Source organism: Bos grunniens, chromosome 29, assembly GCF_055505025.1.
Source record: "Bos grunniens cultivar Pamir isolate PY7600 chromosome 29, Bosgru_T2T1.0, whole genome shotgun sequence".
Classification (NCBI taxonomy): domain Eukaryota; kingdom Metazoa; phylum Chordata; class Mammalia; order Artiodactyla; family Bovidae; genus Bos; species Bos grunniens.
Genome location: NC_141193.1, coordinates 32,551,778 through 32,575,177, shown reverse-complemented (window position 1 = coordinate 32,575,177; position 23,400 = coordinate 32,551,778). Strand labels below are relative to the sequence as shown.

Below are 23,400 nucleotides of genomic sequence, written 5' to 3'. Positions count from 1 at the left end.
CCATTATGTTGATAAAGAGGGAAAAATCTGATGTGACTAGAGAAATGGTTTGAAAAGATAGAGGCACAATTAAAGGCTAAAATTAACTTTTCTTTCTCACCTGGAAATTAAAGTCAATATCACTACTTGCATAAGCCATTTAATTAATTCTTTGGCTACATTTAGACTGCTTATGTGGATTCCCTGGTGGCTCAGACAGTAAAGAATTTGCCTGCAATGCAGGAGACGTGGGTTCAATCCCTAGATTGGGAAGATCCCCTGGAGAAGGAAATGGCAACCCACTCTAGTATTCTTGCCTAGAGAATCCCATGGACAGAGGAGCTGCAGTCCATGGGGTCACAAAGAGTCGGACATGACTGAATGACTAACACTTTATGTCTATCCTGCATGTTTTTTTTTTTCCTTTATTTCATTATTTGGTCATTACTCTGCTTGCATTTAAATGTTCTATTCTTGTTACGTGGATATGAGTCATTTAATTCTGTGGAGATCTTGAATATATTTTTTATGGTTCTTTTCTAATTGTTCTATTATATTTTTTCTGCAAATTATTATATTAGTTGACTTTATTAGGTTAATTTATTGGCCTTTCCTGTTATCTCAGCTGATGAAGAATCCGCCTGCAATGCAGGAGACCCTGGTTCAATTCCTGGGTTGGGAAGATTCCCTGGAGAAGGGATAGGCTACCCACTCCAGTATTCATGGGCCTCCCTGGTGGTTCAGATGGTAAAGAATCCACCTGCAATGCAGGACACCCGGGTTTGATCCCTGGTTTGGGGAGATCCCCTGGAGGAGGGCATGGCAACCCACTCTAGTATTCTTGCCTTAAGAATCCCCATGGACAAAGGAACCTGGCAGGCTTCAGTCCACGGGGACTTCAGGCAGGCTTCAGTCCAGTTGTGCAAAGAGTTGGACACAACTGAGCAACTAAGCACACAAACAGATTAATTTGTTAACATTATTCACACATTTTCTGATTCCTGCTGTGAGATCACATTTTACAGAGTACTCTTCTGAGTGTCTCGATCTGGGATCAGTCTTGCCTAGGATAGCTGCTTGTCTATTTCTTTCTCTTGGTGTCCTTTCTCAACCCTGACCAAAGAGAAATTTTTCTTATATTGAATGTAGTCATATGTTCAGTAATCTATATTTTGTATCATTAAAATATAATTTCTCTAGGTCTCATATGGAGGGGAAATAATTTCTGTTATCTTGAAATGAAGAGTCTAAATTCTGTGACATATAATACCTAGACTAATTATAATATTGTTTAACTTAACAAATCAATGTATTAGCAGTTTTATCTCATAGACTACTTTAGGGACAAAAAAGACCAGAACTGTTTTTAAGGGGTCCAAACTCTTACACCAAATATAGATATTAATATAGTGACTTGCTGTTATATAAGAAAACATATATGGATAAGAAATCTGGTGAAATGGAAAGTATTAACTATATGACAGCAGTGAACTTATGGATCACTTTTCCTTTTTTGACATTCCAGAATTTCTATATTTTTTTAAAGAGTATGTAATTTTTGAGTATGTATTCTAAATAAATTTAAAAACTATACAACTCGTATAGAACCCCATTAAAGTACCTGATTGTCTACGAACAAAGTTAAAACTTCTCAACTAAATATCCCCAAAGATCTTCACACATCTGTTCCCAAATTGCTCCTCTTCTTATCCCCCTTCTTATTTTTTTATGTTATGTTATTTTTTTTAATTGTTCTATTATGCCTCATCTAGTCCAGTCTTATACCTTATCCTTGACAGAGATACTACTAACTTCTATGTTTTAGAAATTGAAACACATTTCTGCAGGGTTGTTTTCCTAGGTACAGGAGTCTGGTTCTTTTGGTCCATTGTCTTGCTGAGTTTCCTTGGGATCCTGGCTGCCTACACAACATTGCTACTGGTGAGTAATGTTTCCCATTTTCCCCACTCCCTTCCTGAGTAGTCTCATGAAGTGCTCTGTCAGTAGTATGGTTCCCAGTTGGTGCTGGGAGCCATAAGATCGCTCCTGGCAGAGTTCAGATTTGAATCAGCTACTTGAATATTAGGGAGGAAGGAGAGATGTGAGGAATAGACTTGTGCTGGTAGAGGGTGTGTCTTTCCACTTTGACCCTTCGTAAGGATGCCAGAACATCCTTATTCTCTTCCTGTGTTTCATGGCTTATTTTCTGACTCACATAGTATTGTCATTTTAGATGGTCACACTTTCATATGGTAGTACTTCTGCACATTGATCTACTCATTTCATAGCTTGTCTCCTGAGAATCAGTCTTTCTGTGGCTTACAAATTACCTAGTGTGCTAAACCTGTTTACTCAGTTCAGTTCAGTTGCTCAGTTGTGTCCGACTCTTTGAGACCCCATGAATCGCAGCACGCCAGACCTCCCTGTCCATCACCAACTCCCGGAGTTCACTCAGACTCACGTCCATCGAGTCAGTGATGCCATCCAGCCATCTCATCCTCTGTCATCCCCTTCTCCTCCTGCCCCCGATCCCTCTCAGCATCAGAGTCTTTTCCAATGAGTCAACTCTTCGCATGAGGTGGCCAAAGTACTGGAGTTTCAGCTTCAGCATCATTCCCTCCAAAGAAATCCCGGGGCTGATCTTCTTCAGAATGGATTGGTTGGATCTCTTTGCAGTCCAAGGGACTCTCAAGAGTCTTCTCCAGCACCACAGCTCAAAAGCATCAATTCTTCGGCGCTCAGCCTTCCTCAGTGATTAGTACAAAGAAATAGAGGAAAACAACAGAATGGGAGAGACTAGAGATCTCTTCAAGAAAATTAGAGATACCAAGGGAACATTTCATGCAAAGATGGGCTCGATAAAGAACAGAAATGGTATGGACCTAACAGAAGCAGAAGATATTAAGAAGAGATGGCAAGAATACACAGAAGAACTGTACAAAAAAGATCTTCACGACCCAGATAATCACAATGGTGTGATCACTGACCTAGAGCCAGACATCCTGGAATGTGAAGTCCAGTGGGCCTTAGAAAGCATCACTATGAACAAAGCTAGTGAAGGTGATGGAATTCCAGTTGAGCTATTTCAAATCCTGAAAGATGATGCTGTGAAGGTGCTGCACTCAATATGCCAGCACATTTGGAAAACTCAGCAGTGGCCACAGGACTGGAAAACGTCCGTTTTCATTCCAATCCCAAAGAAAGGCAATGCCAAAGAATGCTCAAACTACTGCACAATTGCACTCATCTCACATGCTAGTAAAGTAATGCTCAAAATTCTCCAAGCCAGGCTTCAGCAATATGTGAACTGTGAACTTCCAGATGTTCAAGCTGGTTTTAGAAAAGGCAGAGGAACCAGAGATCAAATTGCCAACATCTGCTGGATCATGGAAAAAGCAAGAGAGTTCCAGAAAAACAGCTAGTCTCCTGGTCAGGTTCCAAGTACATTTTAGCAAATATCTTTATGCAATAGAGACACCGCCTGTTTCCTGACATAGTAGTGTCATGTAGTGTGAGAAATTCACACTGGACATAGTAGTGTCACCTAGTATGAAAAAATTGAGACCAGGCAGCAGAGGAGCCTGCAGAAGTGGAAAGCTTATGGAAGACTAACTTTTAGGTTACTGGAATTTTTCAGTGCCCACTTGAAAATAGGACACAAGTATCCTGCTCTGATTCCATGATTCCTTGTCCCCAATGATAGCCTGTCTGATACTAAAGAACCCAACCCCTAAATCAGTTTCCATTTGCATAAATATTTATTTCAGCAAAATGTATTAATCATTATTTGAGTGATAAGTACTGAGGTTACAGAGAACGAAGAGGTGTAATTTTTGTTTTCATACAGGGTGCCTCAAATAAAGAGGTGTGAGAAAGTTATAATGCTCCTTAATTCAATGAGTTTAGAATCGATTAGGGAAGTAAGTCATAGACAAAAATAACCAACACAGACAGAGCATTATAATGGTCATTATTGCTGCTGCTGCTGCTAAGTCGCTTCAGTCGTGTCCAACTCTGTGTGACCCCATAGACGGCAGCCCACCAGGCTCCCCCATCCCTGGGATTCTCCAGGCAAGAACACTGGAGTGGGTTGCCATTTCCTTCTCCAATGCATGAAAGTGAAAAGTGAAAATGAAGTTGCTCAGTCGTGTTTGACCCTTAGTGACCCCATGGACTGCAGCCTTCCAGGATCCTCTGTCCATGGGAGTTTCCAGGCAAGAGTACTGGAGTGGGGTGCCATTGCCTTCTCCATAATTGTCATTAGAGAGACCTAAAAAAGTTCTGGGTTCTAAGAAGGAAGACCTTCAGTCAAGAGGATTAAGTGATGCTTCGAGGAAGAGGTGGCACAGGAGGGGCATCTTGAAAGGATGTTGGATTTAGACATGTGTTTATGGGAGTGGGGAAGAAAGTCGAGATCATGGGAATTTCACGACAGATTCAGCAAGACAGAGATAGGGATATATGGGGTTTGACTAGATAAGAGGGAAGAATTGTACTGTTAGCATGTAGAGGATATTGAAGAAAAATGAAGTATCTGACTAAAACAATAGGCTTGTGATAGATTTTAGAAAGCCTGAAAAGTATGCTAAGACACATGGTATAAATCAGATTTCTAGTATTATCATTCTGAAAGTCATTGCATCGAGGGATTCTGTACAGAGAAATAGTGAGAACCTTTTACTTTTAATGAGGAAAATGCAGATGAATGATGTGTTTGGGGCAAGAATCTGGCCACTGAATTATACTGCACTCATACATAATCAAAATAAAATGGTTTAGGTAACTTCTAAGACGGACTTCCAGTGTCCAATAAGCCATTTTTTTTTTTTAAACAACCTTGTACTCTAGGCTACCTCTTTTTGGATACAGTAGCAACAACAGAGGAGACCTGAATTCTATTTCTGCTTTATCTTTAAGTTATTTTGTAACCTTGACCAAGTCATATAACTCTTCTGAGCCTCAGTTTCTTCTTTCAAATGAGAATTATTTATTTCAAATGAGACAGTTAATAAATTGACATTTTATAAAGCTTGATTAAGTACAAGTAATGGCCTGGTGGCTCAATTGGTAAAGAATCTGCCTGCAATGCAGGAGACCCACATTTGATCCCTGGGTTTGAAATATCTGCTAGAGAAAGAAATGGCAAACCCACTCCAGTATTCCTGCATGGAATAGACAGAGAAGCCTGGTGAGCTACAGTCCATGAGGTCTCAAGAATCAGGCATGACTTAGCAACTAAACCACCACCACCAAAGTACAAATAAAATCATATCCATAAAATTATTTTGAAAAAAAAAGGTGAATGCCTTATACAGTCAAATTCTCAATATCCTAAGCATCTGAAGACTCCAGTTTTCAATCTGCATCTCCACACTGACTTGGTGACGACTTAGATTTAGTTCAAATCTAATCTAGATTTACTGACTTATACCTATGTTAACAACAATGCTTAACAGTTGTAACAAAAAAGATTTTAAAAATTATGTATTTATTTGGCTGCCTTTGGGTCTTAGTTTCATCATTCAGGATCTTTCATGGAGGTGCATGAACTCTCTAGCTGTGGTGTGTGGCTAAGTTTTTCCTCTGTGTGTGGGATCTTAGTTCCCCTACCAGGGATCAAACCCCTGCATAACAAGGCAGATTCTAAACCACTGGACCACCAAGGAAGTCCCAAAAAAGAAATTTTAAATGACCCTTGGAAGGGCTGGCTCCTGACCTCTGTTCCCTCACTCGTGTCTCTATGTAATACCACTAATAAGCTCCATCACAGGGAAAAGAAAATTGTAGGAACTCAGGAATATCAGTGTACTGATTGTCACAGAATCCCAGAGAAGATAATAATAAATTCTCTCTGGATTGCTGGTGAAAGTTACGACTAGGAGGTGACATGTGAACTGTGTTTGAAGGGTCAGTAGCATGGCGAGGGAGAGCTATTTAGGCAGAGGGATAGGGTGGCAATCTCTTAGATGCTGAAAAGAACAGGTGTATCAATGGCACCCCACTCCAGTACTCTTGCCTGGAAAATCCCATGGACGGAGGAGCCTGGTAGGGTGCAGTCCGTGGGGTCACCAAGAGTCAGACACAGCTGAGCAACATCACTTTCACTTTTCACTTTCATGCATTGGAGAAGGAAATGGCAACCCACTCCAGTGTTCTTGCCTGGAGAATCCCAGGGACGGGGGAGCCTGGTAGGCTACCGTCTATGGAGTCGCACAGAGTTGGACACGACTGAAGTGACTTAGCATAGCATCAAGAAGTGAAGATAATCCAGACTGTGTAAGGAATTTTGAGTTCAGAACAGTGTTTCGGGTAGTATCTTGGTGATTTCAAAACAATCTCTTCTTTCTTGTTTTTTCAGGTACTTGAATTTTTGTTGTGTTGGGAAAAAAATCAACTATTCCTGCACTGGTATCATAAGGTAAGACATTTGAATCTTCATAGGAGACCTGAGATCAGGACTGAATGTGCCTCTTTGGCGCCAAGAGTTAAATGCAGAGCTTCCCCTTTCTTTGCCTCCCTTAGAAAGAAGCAATCTGGTTACACTGTTTCAACTAAAATCAGTTTCCAACAGATGAAACTGGCTTACCAATCAAACTGAACCCAAACTTAATTTTTTCCCACTACTCCATGTTAAAACTCACTCTGTGACTCTGTTCTCTCTATCCCCATAAAATCCTGGGCAAGCTCCATTATTTTCCCAGTCCTTTAGAGTCACAAGAACTTTCTCATTTCAGTCACTAAGAATTTCAATTCATCGTAGTAGACTGAACTCAAACTTTATGAGACTTTTCCCTTCCCCTGTTTCACATGACCCAGGCCTGGAAACCTGCAGTGATGGAAAGAGTATGATTGTCTTTTACCTTGATTCCAGTGTATGGATCAGGGGAAGGAGCGATAGGGTGAAAGAACACAGTCCCACAAGGAGGAGTTAACTTTCATCAGGACCAAGTAGATGCAGTTTTTGGCTCTTAATCCTGTGGATTTTTCCTTGCGTATTTTCAAACACCTTACCACTGAGAACCTTGACTGCAACTCTCTTGGTACACTCAATACTTGTCTTCCTATACTCCCTGAAATTTCTTTGTTGAGGTCCTTTGACTATCCCTTAGTTTGGAACCATTTAAAATTACACTAGAAGGGAAGTGGGTGAAATGAGTTGGGAGCTTGGGATTGACATATATACACTATTAATAACTGTGTATAAGTTAGATAACTAATGAGAACCTACCATTTAGCCCAGGGAACTCTAATTAGTGCTCTGTTGCAACCTAAACGGGAAAGAAATCCAAAAAGGAGGGGATATATGTCTACATACAGCTGATTCAATTTGGTGTATGATAGAAACTAACACAACATTGTGAAGCAACTATATTCTGATAAAACTTTTTAAAAATAAATAAATTAAAAAATAAAATTATACTAGCAGTAACAAAGGATCCATATCTGGTATAAAGAAGGAGGCATCACTGACCCAACATCTGAAGACATGCAGGTCATTTCCAACATTTCCTCCCTTGTCTAGTTCTGCCATGGGCTTGAGCATCTCCAGCACATCCTCTTGCTATTTATAGACTTTTTCCGGCATGGTTTTGATAACATTCTTTGTGTTTTCTCAAATCAAGGAACATGTCAAACTCTGAGTGGTTGCCTTAAATTTCCTTTTACTCAAAAGGGAAGTATGAACTGAATATAACAATAACCCGGTGTACGAGACAGCAAAAGAGACACTGATGTATAGAACAGTCTTATGGACTCTGTGGGAGAGGGAGAGGGTGGGAAGATTTGGGAGAATGGCAATGAAACATGTAAAATATCATGTAGGAAACGAGTTGCCAGTCCAGGTTCGATGCATGATGCTGGATGCTTGGGGCTGGTGCACTGGGATGACCCAGAGGGATGGTATGGGGAGGGAGGAGGGAGGAGGGTTCGGGATGGGGAACACATGTATACCTGTGGCGGATTCATTTTGATATTTGGCAAAACTAATACAATTATGTAAAGTTTAAAAATAAAATAAAATTGGAAGAATAAAAAAAAAAAAAAAAAGAATTAGGATGAATGGAAATTAAAGTCATAGGCTCATACAGGGAAACAAGAAATTGCAGACTGAACCTATAGGCCTTACTGAGATTCCTGCAGGTTTTGGAGTTGGGACACCATGAGCAGTTTGTCACTACCAAGGGTCCCTGTGGGTTAAACCATTCTGATTACCATTCCAGGCTTGTGTCTATTACAGAAACCATGCATACCTTGCCTCTGGCAGTCAGCACTGCTACTTGGCCTCTGCCACAGCAGAATCTCATCATTGCCTTTGAACTCAGGAAGCCCGTTTCTGTGGCAGCACCTCTCACCTTTATCCAGGCATAAAGCATGGCCACTCCAGTGCTTTTCAAGGATGCTGACACTTTCCTCACCAATGTGTTTCTCAGTGTCTTCTGAAACCTCCCATAGAGCCCAATATGAAGCAGGTTAGCTTATCACAGGTGATATTAATATCATTCCAGTAACCTTTTCTAAATAAATCATTGGATTTTTTCTTCCACATTACACCAAGAAATTGCTGGCATCCTAATTTTATAAAGCATGGGCTACTATTGAGCCAAAGTTTCAGATAACCAAGCAATTAGAACCTCTTTGAGATGCATATTACCTGCTGCTGCTGCTGCTGCTGCTAAGTTGGTTCTGCTGCTGCTGCTGCTGCTGCTAAGTCACTTCAGTCGTGTCCAACTCTGTGCGACCCCATAGCCGGCAGCCCACCAGGCTCCTCTGTCCCTGGGATTCTCCAGGCAAGAATACTGGAGTGGGTTGCCATTTCCTTCTCCAATGCATGCATGCATGCATTCTAAGTTGCTTGAGTCATGTCCGAGTCTGTACAACCCTATGGACAGCAGCCCACCAGGCTCCTCTGTCCACGGGATTCTTTAGGCAAGAGTATTGGAGGCATAATACCTAGATGCTGGTATATTGAATTCAGAGTCTTTGATAAATGCACACATATCAATAAATCCAGACTGATTTAATATTACTTTATTTTCTCCTTGTCTAGCATCCTTAATATTACATTTTCCTCCTCCTTGGCTAGCATCCTTTGAATTCATTCTTACACATTTTCTACAGGGTTTTGTTGAAATGCTTTTATCTCTTGAGGTATTGTGCGATCTAATTGCTGTTATGAATCCATAGCCAATGAAAAGTGGTGAAACTGGATATGAGAAGAGTTGAAATACCCTTGTTAGATAACTAATTTGGTTAGGCCTTTATACCTGTTAACTTTAAATCTTCCTGGCAGGGGAGTTTCTTTAGGGCTTGGAATTTCGGTGTGAAAAGAGTAAACCTGCGTTGTCCCATATTGTCTCACCGTTGCTTCTCCTACATAGTCCAAAAGTCTGTTCTTTACATCTGTGTCTCTTTTGCTGTCTTGATATGGGGTCATCGTTACTGTCTTTCTAAATTCTATATATATGCTTTAATACAGTGCATTGGTGTTTCTCATTCTGGCTTACTTTTACTCTGTGTAATAGGCTCCAGTTTCATTCACCTCATTAGAACTGACTCAAATGCGTTCTTTTTTATAGCTGAGTAATATTCCATTGTGTATGTGTACAACTTCCTTATCTATTTATCTGCCTATGGACATCTAGATTGCTTCCATGTCCTAGCTATTGTAAACAGTGCTGCAGTGAACATTGAGGTACACGTGTCTCTTTTAGTTCTGGTTTCCTTGGTGTGTATGCATAGTGGTGGGATTGCTGGGTTGTATGGCAGTTCTATTTCCAGTATTGGATGGAGTGAGGAGGCGGGTGAGAGGGGGTTTCAGGATAGTGAGGCACATGTATACCTATGGCTGATTCATGTCAATGTATGGCAAAAACCACAATACTATTGTAAAGTAATTACCTCCAATTAAAATAAATAAATAAATAAGCAATCACATAACTAAACCAAAAAAAAAGAAGAAATCTTGGAGGAAAGGATTAGTACCAGGCCTAATAGTGTATTCCCTTCTGCCTAGGCATGTTCAGAGAGCAATGAATGATCTCAATCAAAACTCTTTATAAATAGCTAATAACCCAACCTCCTAATAAATGTACTAAAGATATTTATTAGCCAGAATACATAGATAGTCCTTATCTATGAAAATGTCTATACAACAGGATTCTAACCTGTTGTATCTAGGTTGCTTGCAATAAATAAATCTGGAATTTATAGATTTGTAAGTGGGAGGCATGGCTGGCTGGAGTTGTATAGTTAATGGAATATATGAGAAAAGGATCCACCATAACTCAAAGATTCCTTCTGTGGAGAAATGTTTCCACATACTTTGCTTAGAACGCACCTCACATTTTAAGTCCCAGACCAGAATGTATCCTAATATAAGAGAGGAAAGACCTTTGAGTACCTGCATTTCACAGATTTCTCCAAGGAAAACTGTTTTATCTGTACCTTGCGTGTGTGTGTGCATGCGTGCTAAGTTGCTTAATGCCTTAAATCGTTAGTAAAGCTTCGTGTTGAGTAAGATCACAGAATCACATGAGATTCATGTGAGTCTGATTTGTCTATTAAAGTTTGTATTGTGATGCATTTTTTGCTGATAAGTTATTTAAGATTTTCACCTCTATGTGGATCTATATATAAAAGAGTTTGGACTGTAGTTTTTGCTTCCTATAATGTCCCTGTTGGCTTCAAAAAACAAGTTAGAGAAAATTCCCTCTTTATTCTCTGGGAGAGTTTGTTAAAGTTGAAATATTTCTTCCTTAAATGTTTGAAAAATTAACCATTGAAGGCAGCAAGACCCAGAGTTATTTTGTGAGTTATTAAAATACAGAATTATGGAAGGGAGGAAACCAAGCACTGTCTAGGAGCAACACAGATATAGAAAATTCTCTATTTGAAGGGAAGAAGTTAAAATTATATCTTCTTGGTCTCAGTGTTTACCTATGGCTAAATATAGTTTTCTGGCCAGCAGGTTTTTTCATCTGTTCACCAAATATTTATATAAAATTTACTGTGTCAGACATTCTAAAGACACCAAATATATAATCATAAACAAATATCATCCCTGATCTCATGAAGCTTATAGTCTATTTGGGGAAAACACATATTGAACAAAATACTGTTTACCTGAGATTGTATTGAGTCATATTAAAAAAAACCTGAATATTTGTAATGCTTATTTTTGAAACTGAATGAGACCTGCCAAGCAATGTTGAGGGCCAAGCAGACATGGAGATAATAAATCAGTAAAGGAATCAGACCACATAGCTGTGTAGGCTTTTTTTTTTTTCCAGCCATGCTGCATAAAGCAGCAAGGAAGGTAAATTATTAGATCCATGTACTGGCAACCCACTCCAGTACTCTTGGCTGGAAAATCCCATTGATGGAGGAGCCTCAGAGGCTACAGTCCATGGGGTGGCAAAGAGCTGGACATGACTGAGCGACTTCACTTCACTGTTAAAGAATGATTAGATTAAAAAGATGAGGTAATGAGGTCCCTGAAATTGTGAGTACATATGTTTCCCAAGGACAGTTCTGATCCAAGTTTAGTGCTTAGAAGTCAAGATATTCTTTTTATTTCTCCAGATCCTGATTCTGATAACAATTCTGTTTTGCTCATTTTTGTTATGGATTTTATTAACTTACTGGAAAGACACGTGGCTCACCATTGGGCTGTCATTGCAGGTAAGCACCATCCTTAGTTGTAGCCCTGTCTGTCCAGATGTGTTTAGGCTGACTTTTGAATTTTCTCCCAGATCTTTGCTTCCTACATACACCTGAGCAACATATCTGTGATGGTTTTGCTTTCGTGGCCTGTGGCCATCTACTTGATCCATTTGGAAGGAGAAAGTATGTCCTGTGGGTGGAACCTTTCCTGATTCTTCCAGCTCTGGCTTTAGCGAGTGTACTTCACTTAACCAAACAAGCTTGGTAGATAGCCAGCACTGTAGCTTTTTGAAATTCATTTAGCTTGTTACTTAGGCATGCTCCTTCTGGTCAAACTCACAACCCTACATGGACTGTCATAGCATTTCTCTGATCAAACATACCTTCTTCTAAAGAAGGATTCTCCTTCTAGAAAAATGAGAATTTCCTCCCTGTTATTATAGGTTGACTGCCTGGAAATAAATTGGAGTAGTTTTAGGGAGGGTAGAGGAAATTTTTAATTTTTTTTGAACAATGATGGTACAAGTCATAGTTCTTTTAGGTTGTATTCCAATACTACTATTTTCAACTTAAGAACCAGGTGGAGATATCCCCTGGATACATCTTAGTCCTTCAAAGCAGTCCCTGGTGAGTTCCTGTCACATCTGAGGACTTCCACAGAAGCAGAAATGTCTCCCTCTGCCCCTGTTTCCTCTCCATTCTTTGCCCTAATATTATGGAAACAAAGAATCAGAGCTGTATGTGAAACTATTTTGAGAATGGAGTTATCTCTCAGCGCCTTTACTGAGAAACTAGGAGGGCTTTCTGTCTCTCTTTTTTACTGATGGTTAGATAGGGAGTGCTTGTTGCCTGGGTTGTGCAAGAGTGCATGAAAGATAAAAACTTAACTGATAGTGCTGCCATTAGGTATTCATACATGTGGGTATGTGTACGTGGCCAGTGAATTTTAGGAAATTTTTTTTGGGAGCAAGAACTTAAAGGGGACAATAATGAATTCTTTCTTTTTCATTTCCTGAATTTTAGCTAGAATGAGAAGATTCCAGATTACAAGTATTGAAAGAAAAAGAAACAAGAGGTGTAACATGCACACAAAATTGAGAAGTTAGAGCTGGCAGATCTAAATTTGAAAGTGACATAGGTGGTAATTTTTAAATGTTCAAATGGGTAAAATCCTTAGAGTAAAAATCCTCTAAAATAATAAGTGTTGGGGAATGGCCAGTGATAACAAGTATTATGGTCAGGTTGTATGTGTGTGTGTCTCAAAGAGGGGTGGGAAGAGAGAAGTATCTATTATATACTGAGGATCTGTGACAAGTCAACACTGTCATATCAATTATATGAGATCGATGTTAGTAGCAAAATAGTGCCATTATTCAGAATGAAGAAAATGAAGACCAAAGAGGTTAAACAATGTGTGTGAGTTACAAAATTAGAAAATAGTAAATTCTGGCTTTGAATGTGGGGATTTCTTTCAACTAGTATCTCTTCCACTACCACCCTCTGTCTTCAATACGGGGTATTTTAGGCTGACCTTTAAGGGCTTGAGGGCTTTCTCAGAACCAACCAAACTCCTCCTCCTTCTTAGAAGTTATTCCTTAACATTCCCTCTCCTTCTCACCTCCTGTACAATTCATTCCCTTGTAAATTTGCATTTGTAATAATTTTCACTTAATAATAAACTTTTATTTGGATAACACTTTTTTTCATTTTCAAATCACTGAAAGAATACGGGGATGTGACAGAAATTGACAGTAAATCAGTGAGTCTACAGATGCAGTGAACCCATGTGCTGAGTATTTACTTACTGTTGTTTTGAGGATAGTTACTTGCTTGGGATGGTTCTCCATTCTTCCTTTCTTTTTTGTCACTTTCTCCTTCCAACTTTTTCAGCTTTACAAGTGGCTATTGGGTTGCCCTTTGTTCTTATACTTTTGTGTCTCTATGTGGTGCCATTTGGGATTTATTCTGCCTGCGTTCAAGAGAAGGATAAATTAGGGCCCAAGCCAAACTTCTTTGGACATAGAGGTGCACCCATGGTAGGTCTGAGCATGATGGATGTTGGTGAGTACAGGTGTGCATGGGTGTGGAGGGCACATCAGATCCTTGGAACTCCCTGGAAAAGTAAAGGAGTTGACTTGAGATGACAAGAAAAAAGAGTTAAATGTAGAGATTGGACTTGAACCCAGGTCACCTAATTCTCTGTCCATTTCTCTTTATTGTGACTCAGTGACATTGCCCCAGATGAGCAGAGTCTCCAAATCAGATTTGAATAAAGAGCCAAGGGAGCCAAACTCTCTTCCTAAAGTCTTTTCTTACTGGGCTCCCTCCCTACCCTAAAAGGGATGTCAGTAGAAAAGACTGTGAGATTAAAGGCCTGATGTCCTTTTCTTCCACAGCTGGGGCCTGAGAATACCATAATGTCCTTTGAGAAAGCTGTTGAATATGGGGCCCATGGACTGGAGAGTGATGTACAAATAAGGTAGGAAAGAAGGGACCAGAGTGGGAGGAGAAAAGACTAGTGGATGACTCCAGCCTGGCCCAAGCTGTAGAGAGGGCAAGCCCTGGGAGTTTCTCCCTTATTCTCCTGGCACATCTGCACATAACACAATACATGAATCACTTCTCCTTTACAAACCACGTCTCTGCATCTCTACATTCTCAATCACAGGCTTATAAATCACACACTCTATATAGTCTCCACACATAGCTCAAATTTGTCCTCCCTGCAAACATGCTTGCAGCTTACTTCTGTGTCCTACCTTAGCAATCTATTTAACTAACATTTTCTAGGCATTCCTACTATATCCTTCTTCTGAGTGCTAGTGAGAGGCAGATGAGTGAGACAGAGTCGTGCCTAAGAGCTGTTTGCAGTCAGTGAAGAGACATGGCATGTTTACAAATAAACACAGTATAGGACCATTTGTTGTGAGCGCCTTCCAGAGAAGAGTAAGGCAAATGCAGTGGAACCTCAGTGAAGGAGGAAGAGGCCACCTCTTTTGTGAAAAATGATCTGTGTGCTCAGAACAGTGTTTGGGTTGAGCCTTGAAGGCAAAATAGTATTTTCCCAAGCAGAGGTGGAGAACAAGAATATTCTGGGCAGAGGCAACAGCTTAGTCAAAGGTGTCCAAAGGAGGAATAGCAAGTTTGTAGATCTGTGAGCTGATCTGTATGGATGCCAAGAGTAGTCCACTTTGGGGACGTGAGGGGCCTATGTGAGGGGGAAGGTATGGCTGTAAGGCTGGCTGAGACTGGATCACAGAGATCCCTAAATGTGTACTGGGCAGCCATGGTAGGTTTTAGAGAACAGATTAGCTTATTGTTTAGAAGGACTTATCTGAGAATCTGTGAGGGAGAATCATCATGGATTTGGGCAGTAGGCTCTAGCAATGTCCAAGGGACAACAAAGGAAGACTTGGATCCTAGCAGGGACGAGGACAAATCCCATGCTTTTCTGTAGAATGTATGTCCTTGGGCAGCCGAAAGTAGAGACGAACCATCGGTTGGTTATATTAGAGAATGTGGCATGTACTACTCCCTTCCCAGCCTTCTGTGAGGCAAACAGAAAAGAAATGAACATCCTATTTCACAGTGAAGAACTGTGGTTTGAGCCTGAATTCAAAGAAGATAAATGTATTGCTGAGGACGTAAGGCTAGAATGTACATGATAAAGCCAGAATTAGAACTAGATTTCCTGACCCCAGACTAGGGCTCTTGACATTACCTAACAGTGATGTTACCCAGCTGTTCCATGTAAGCTATCTGAATCAGATTGAAACTGGATGTTCTTTCAGAGCTTCCCTTTCATTGTGCAAGTGCCTCATGGTCATGACCTAATGTGGTCATGGTGCTGAGACAGTGAGCTCCTGGCACATGGACTTTCTCTCTTGTGACTTCAACTTCAGTGTCGATGATCCTCCCAACACTTTAGTTTCTCTGTATGTTGATGTCTTCATTTCCAGTCTACTTCTACATACCTCCATCATCCATATTGATGGTCATAGTTTACACTTCATCATTAATAAAAATTGCATATCACTCAGTCTAGCCAGAACAGAAATACCGCAGCAGTACCTAGAACAGGAAAATGTAATATCAAGAATTACTAAGTAGTAAAAAGTTGTTAACTAATAAAAGAGGAAAACAGGACTGTGGAAATGCACAAGTAGCTCTATTAGAACTTCTACACATTCTACCCTATTCTTTCCAAGATTTACAAACACATGAAAAAAAAAATTAAAAACTGGAAAAAATTCACCAAACTTCTGACAAAAGACTCTGAAAGGTGAAGAAATGAAGGTGGACTGCCTGGGTTTGTAAGACTGAAGGAACTTGCTAGTATTAAAGCAAGTTTCCCTGTTGGTTATTTTGTTATTTTCCTCATATATCCTGACATGACCTCTGAAGAGACCTGTACAGAAACACCTACAGATGCATAGGGGAAAAAAAAAAAGCCTCACAAAAATCTGCTTTTTGTAGCCAGACAATTGGCATTAGGGTCACCCAGCAGGCTATAAATGTTTTGACCATACCTGTCCTACTCAGGGCAACACCACAGAAAAGCACTCTCCTCTCTCTCACAGCTTGAGGCTGTGGCCCTGAAGGGTATGAGCAGATCCCTGTAATGACTCCTGCCCTTATGTCAGAGGTGGTACTCTCTGGTCTCTGCCCACTTAAGAGGAGAGGGAGGATTACTGAGAGATGTTTTCTAGAGAAAGTGATTTTTTTCTGGTAAAATATATTTAGCATAAAACTTACCATGTTAACCATTAAACAGTTGTTTTTTTTTTAATTGGAGTGTATTTGGGCTTCCCAGGTGGTGCTAGTGGTAAAGAACCCACCTGCCAATGCAGGAGACTTAAGAGATTTGGGTTCAATCCCTGAGTTGGGAAGATGCCCTGGAGAAGGGCATGGCAACCCACTCCAGTGTTCTTGCCTAGAGAATCCCATGGACAGAGGAGGTTGGCAGGCTACAGTCCGTAGGGTTGCAAAGAGTCTGACATGTCTGAAGTGACTTAGCACTCACTGTTGATTTGCAGTGTTGTGTTAGTTTCAGGTGAATCTGGTATACATATACATTTATCTACTTTTTTTATTGTTTACTCACTAAGTCATGTCTGACTCTTTTGTGACCCCATGGACTGTAGCCCACCAGGCTCCTCTGTCCATGAGATTTCCCAGGCAAGAATTCTGGAGTTGATTGCCATTTCCTTCTCTAGGGTATCTTCCTGACCCAGGGATCAAACCCACATCTCTAGCTTTGCAGGCAGATTCTTTACCACCAGAGAAGCCCAATCTACTTTTTAGTGTACAGTTTAATGACATTCAGTATATTCACCTTGTTTTGCTACCATCACCACCATCCGTCTCTACAACTTTTCATCTTCTCAAGCTGAAACTCTGTACCTGTTCAATAAAAGCTCCTTCATCTCCCCTCCACCCAAATTCTGACAACCACTATCCTATTTTTCTCTATAAATTTAACTATTTTAGTTATCTCATATAATTGTTCAACATTAGTCTATGTCTGACTCCTTTCACTTTGAAAGTGAGTGAACTGAAAGTCGCTTAGTCTTCTCCGACTTTTTGTGACCCCATGGCTATACAGTCCATGGGATTCTCGAGGCCAGAATACTGGAGTGGGTAGCCTTTCTCTTCTCTAGGGGATCTTCCCAACCCATGGATCAAACCCAGGTCTCCTGCATTGCAGGTGGATTCTTTGCCAGCTGAGCTACAAGGGAAGCCCAAAGGGATGAAAGTGAAAGTCACTCAGTCATCTCCGACTCTGTGACTCCATGGACTGTACAGTCCATAGAATTCTCCAGGCCAGAATACTGGAGTGGGTAGCCTTTCCCTTCTCCAGGGGATCTTCCCAACCCAAGGATTGAACCCAGGTCTCCCGCATTGCAAGCAGATTCTTTACCAGCTCAGCTACCAGGCAAATTTGTCATTTGCCGAATGACAAATTCATCTATACTGTAAACAGATGACAGAATTTCCTTCTTTTTAAAAAATTCTGTTAAAAAGCATATAAAATTGACCATCATAGACGTCTTTAAGTATCCAGTTCAGTAATGTTAAGTATATACACATTGCTGCGAAACAAATCTCTGGAACTTTTTTGTCTTGCAGATCTGAAATCCTGTAGCCATTAAACAACTTCCCTTTCCTTCTTCAGTTCTGGATAACCATCTTTCTACTTTCTGTTTCTATGAATTTGACTATCTTAGATACCACATATAGGTGGAACCATACAGTATTTATCTTTTTGTGACTGTTTTATTTAATTTAACATAATGTCTTCAAGGTTCATCCATGTTGTGGCATGCAACAGAATTTCCATCCTTTTTTAGACTGAATAATATTCTAATGTATATATATGCCACATTTTGCTTATCCATTTATTTGCTGAAAACATTTGGTTTTCTTCCACCTCTTGGCTATTTTGAATAATGCTACTATGAACATGAACGTACAACTATCTTTTAAAGAACCTTCTTTCAGTCTTTTTAGTATATACCCCAAAGTGGAATTGCAGGATCACACAATAATTCTGTATTTAATTTTTGGAGGCACTACCATACTGGAGAAAGGAAGTCTAAAAACCTGTATATAAATCTTGTGCAGCTCTTCATATAACATGTATGTGAAACTACACAGACATAACAGAGTAGAAGATTTAATAATTAAACATTGGTTTGGAATACCATCCATGTTTTAGATTGACCTCTGGGTAGTACATAAAGACTAGAGAAGCATTACAAAGCCTCTTTGAAAACTAAATTGTAATTTGAACCACAGCCTATAAGCATGAACCAGGACATGTATTTTTGAACCAAAATAGGTTAACTAACTGTTAAATGCAATTTCAACAGGAACCAGAATCTCTAAATATTCTTAATGGCTAGGATATGATCCAAAATTTTCATCATACCAAAACTTATAAAAATCTCAACTTGAGCAAGAAAGGGTAATTAATAGATGTCAACAGCAAAAGAAAGAGGTGTTGGAATTATTTTCTTAAAAAAAATTAAAGCACCTATCATAAAATTTCTCTAACAGAGAATTATGATGCTAAGAGCCAACTCACTAGAAGAGACCCTGATGCTGGGAAAGATAGAAGGCAGGAGGAAAAGGGAATGGCAGAGGATGAAATGGTTGGACACCAACCACTGGGTGGACACGAGTTTCAGCAAACTCCAGGAGATGGCGAAAGTCAGGGAAGCCTGGTGTGCTGTAGTCCATGGGGATGCAAAGAGTTGGACAAAGTAAGTGAAAGTTGCTCATTCATGTCCGACTCTTTGCGACCCCATGGAGAAGTCCATGGAATTCTGCAGGCCAGAATATTGGAGTGAGTAGCTATTCCCCCCCCAGGGGATCTTCCCAACCCAGGGATCGAACCCGGTCTCCCACATTCCTGGCAGATTCTTTACCATCTGAGCCACCAGGGAAACCCAGACAAATATCTGACAAAGTTAGTACCTAAGACTCACTCTGTGCTTAGTCACTCAGTCATGTCTCACTCTTTGTGACCCCATGGACTATAGCCCAAGAGTTGTGCGTGACTTAGTGAATGAAAAGCAACAAATAGATAGATTAAAATAAAAGAATGGAAAAAATATACAAGTCAGAGATGGAGTAGTTATATTAATATTTGACAAACTAAACTTCAGAGCAAAGAAAAACAGAAGAAACAAGGGGCATTACACAATGACTTTAAAACAGTAAATTCATCAAGAAGACATAACAATTCTGAATGTGTATGAACCCAAGAATAGAGCTCCAATGTACATAAAGCAAATGCAACAAATCTAAAGGAGAAATAAATAAACCTATAACTATAGTTGAGAACAACACCACCTTTCTCTTAGTAATTGATGTAAAGACTAAACAAAACTACTAAAGATACAAGATGGTGCTGAACTATGCCATCAGCCAACAGGATCTACGTGACACTGATAGAAAACTCAGTGCAGGAACAGCAGAAGATGTGTTCTTTCCCAGTGTCTGCAAATCATATAATATACACTGTATCCTGCCCCCCCAAAAAAAAACCCTCAGCAAATTTAAACGTACTGAAATCATACAGAATGAGTTCTCTGGCCACAACAGAATCACACTAGAAATGAATAACAAAGTTAATAAGAAAATCTCCATACACTCGGTAACTAAACAAACCCAATTCTAGATAATTCATGAGCTAAAGAGAATGTCTCCTGTGTTTGACATGTGATTTGCAAAAATTTAATTCTGTTGTGAGTTCTCTTTCATTTTCTTGATGCCTTTTGATTTTGACAAAGACGCAGGGCAATTCATTGACCAATGCCTCACACTATATATATATATATATATATATATATATATATATATATATATATATAAAAGTTAACTCAAAGAGTTGGACACGACTGAGCAACTGAACTGAACTGAACTCAAAATGGATCAGTGACATAAATGTAAGAGGGGAAAGCATAAAACTCTTAGAAGAAAATACAAGGGTAAATCATGATCTTGGATTTCAGAGTGAATAATAGACGAAACTTAGAAACAAACCAAGGATCTATCAGCAAGTGAATTAATAAATAAAATATGGTGTGTATATATATTTTCATATATATATATATAAAACAATATTATTCAGCCATAAAAATGGATAAGGTCTGCTACGACAGGGTTGTTACAATATGGATGAACCTTGAAATCAATGTGAAAGTGAAAGTCACTCAGTTGTGTTCAACTCTTTGCAACCATGGAATTTTCCAGGCCAGAATCCTGGAGTGGGTAGCCTTTCCCTTCTCTAAGGGACCTTCCTGACCCAGGGATTGAACCCAGGTTTCCCTCATTGCATGCAGATTCTTTACCAACTGAGCTATCAGGGAAGATGGAAACAATACGCTAAGGTGAAACTAGCTAGAAATAAAAAGATACAGTATAACTCTGTGTGTATGAAATATCTACAGTAGGCAAATTTATAGAGACAGAAAGTAAACTAAAGTTACCAGGAGAGAGGGATCGAGGGCTGGGGAGTTACTTAATGGTTACAGAGCTTATGATCATTTTGGTGTCTGTCACCACTAACTAGGGCTTCCCAGGTGGCTCAGTGGTAAAGAATCTGCCTGCCGATGCAGGAGATGCATGAGACATGGGTTCTATCCCTGGGTCAGAAAGATCCCCTGGAGAAGGAAATGGCAACTCATCCAGTATTCTTCCCTCGAAAAAAAAAAAAAAAAGAAAGTTTTAGAAATAGATAGTATTGATGTTTGTATAACATTGTGTATGCAAGCAGTGCCACTGAATTGAATAGTTAAAATGCTCTTAAAATGGCAACTTTTATGTTTTATATATTTTACCACAATGAATATAAATGAAAAAAAGGTAAACACTGGAAGAAAAAACAGCCTTTTCAATGGAGTCCCAGAGCAACTGGACATCAGAAACAATAAAAGTGACTCTCAATCTAATCTTCATGGTCTAGAAGGGAAATAAGTACAAAAACTGAAAATTGATTATGGATTTAAACACAAAATATAGAATTAAAAAATATTTAGAAAACCAAAGTGGGGAAAATCTTTGGGATGTAGGGCTGGCAAAGCGTTCCTAGACTTTATACCAAAAGCACTATCCATGAAATGAAAAAAAAAAATCATAAAGGGATCTCAAAGTAAAACACTTCTGTTCTGTGAAAGATCTTTTGAGGAGGATAAAAAGAAAAGTATCAGATGAAGAGGCAATATTTGTAAAATATGTATCTGACAAAAGGCTTGTATCTAAAATATATAGGAAACATTGAAACTCAACAGGATAAAAAAATTCCAAACAACCCAGTTAGAAAATTCATGAACAGTCACTTTACCTGAAAGGATACACAGATAGCAAATAGGCACATGAAAAAATGTTCAACTTCATTAGATACTAGGAAAATGAAAACTTCTATCACTACTCACTTATCAGAATGGCTAAGTTTAACAAATAGTGATATCTCCTAATGATGGTGGATAAACTGGATCACTTACACATTACTGGTGAAAATGTAGAATGGTATAACTGCTCTGGTAAGTTTGGCACTTTCTTCAAATGCCAAATATGTACTTACCATACAACCCAGAAATCACACTACTGCAAATTTATTCCAGAGGGGGGAAAAATTGATGTTCATACAAAGAGCTTTATGTTAATGTTCATAGCAGCTTTATTTATAATGAGCAATATCTGCACAACCCCATCATTCTTCAAGAGGTTCAAACGGCCAAAAGACTATTGTATACACCTGTGCCTCTTTTGCTCTCTCGCATACAGAATTATCATTACCATCTTCCTAAATTCCATATATATGCGTTAGTATACTGTATTGGTGTTTTTCTTTCTGGCTTACTTCACTCTGTATAATAGGCTCCAGTTTCATCCACCTCATTAGAACTGATTCAAATGTATTCTTTTTAATGTCTGGAAGAATGGCATTGAAACATGTATAATATCATATAAGAAACGAATCGCCTGTCCAGGTTTGATGCAGGATACAGGATGCTTGGGGCTGGTGCACTGGGATGACCCAGAGGGATGGTACAGAGAGGGAGGTGGGAGGGGGGTTCAGGATGGGGAGCACGTGTACACCGGTGGCAGATTCATGTTGATGTATGGCAAAACCAATACAATATTGTAATTAACCTCCAAGTAAAATAAATAAATTTAAATTAAAAAAAAGAGTATGGCAAAACCAATACAATATTGTAATTAACCTCCAAGTAAAATAAATAAATTTAAATTAAAAAAAAGAGGTTCAAGAGGTAAATGATCAAACTGTGTTATATCCATACCATGAAATAGTACTCAGCAATAAAAAGGAGTGATCTAGTGATACATGCAACAGTTTGGATGAGTCTCATGGGAACTGTGCTGCATGAAAAAAGCTACCCTCTAAAGGTTACATACTATATGCTTTCTTTACTATATAATTTTCAAAATGATAAAATTAAGTGATTGAAAATAAATCAGTGGTTGCCTGGAATGATGAAGGGGAGAGAGCATGGTGGCTGTGGCTATAAATGATAAAAATTGCTCTCACATCTTTACTGCTTTGCCTCTTGACTGTGGTGGTTGTCACCTGAATCTGTCCATGTGATAAAATGAGCATGTACACATACAAGTACATGTAAAGCTAATGAAATCTGAATAAGATCAGTGATTTTATCAATATCTATTTCCTTGGAACATTGGACTACAGTCAAGACGTTACTGTTGGGGAAATCTCATCGTATTATTTCTTTTTTTTCTTTTTTTAAATTTTTAAATTTTCTTATTTTATTTTTATTATTATTTTTTTTTACTTTACAATATTGTATTGGTTTTGCCATACATCCACATGCATCTGCCACAGGTGTACACGTGTTCCCCATCCTGAACCCCCCTCCCACCTCCCTCCCCATACCACCCCTCTGGGTCTTCCCAGTGCACCAGCCCCAAGCTTCCTGTATCCTGCATCGAACCTGGACTGGCGATTCATTTCTTATATGATATTATACATGTTTTAATGCCATTCTCCCAAATCATCCCCCCGTCCCTCTCCCACAGAGTCCAAAAGACTGTTCTGTACATCTGTGTCTCTTTTGCTGTCTCACATTTTCGTTACCATCTTTCTAAATTCCGTATATATGTGTTAGTATACTGTATTGGTGTTTTTCTTTCTGGCTTACTTCACTCTGTGACTTTGTTTTTTTTCTTCTTCTTATTTTCTTCAATATTGTATTTTTGACATGGTATTATTTC

The 23,400-nt window shown here is 39.3% G+C and overlaps 1 protein-coding gene across 1 annotated transcript in view; it reads left to right on the top strand.

Moving 5' to 3' along the window:
* The window catches only part of LOC147342473 (glycerophosphodiester phosphodiesterase 6-like), a 116,709-nt gene that overhangs the window by 10,789 nt on the left and 82,520 nt on the right, over window positions 1-23,400 (top strand). The window contains 7 exon segments of the mRNA XM_086384137.1: window positions 1,827-1,920; window positions 6,338-6,397; window positions 11,560-11,658; window positions 11,730-11,823; window positions 12,664-12,741; window positions 13,531-13,676; window positions 14,037-14,119. Coding sequence (XP_086240263.1) covers window positions 1,827-1,920; window positions 6,338-6,397; window positions 11,560-11,658; window positions 11,730-11,823; window positions 12,664-12,741; window positions 13,531-13,676; window positions 14,037-14,119 — 654 coding nt within the window.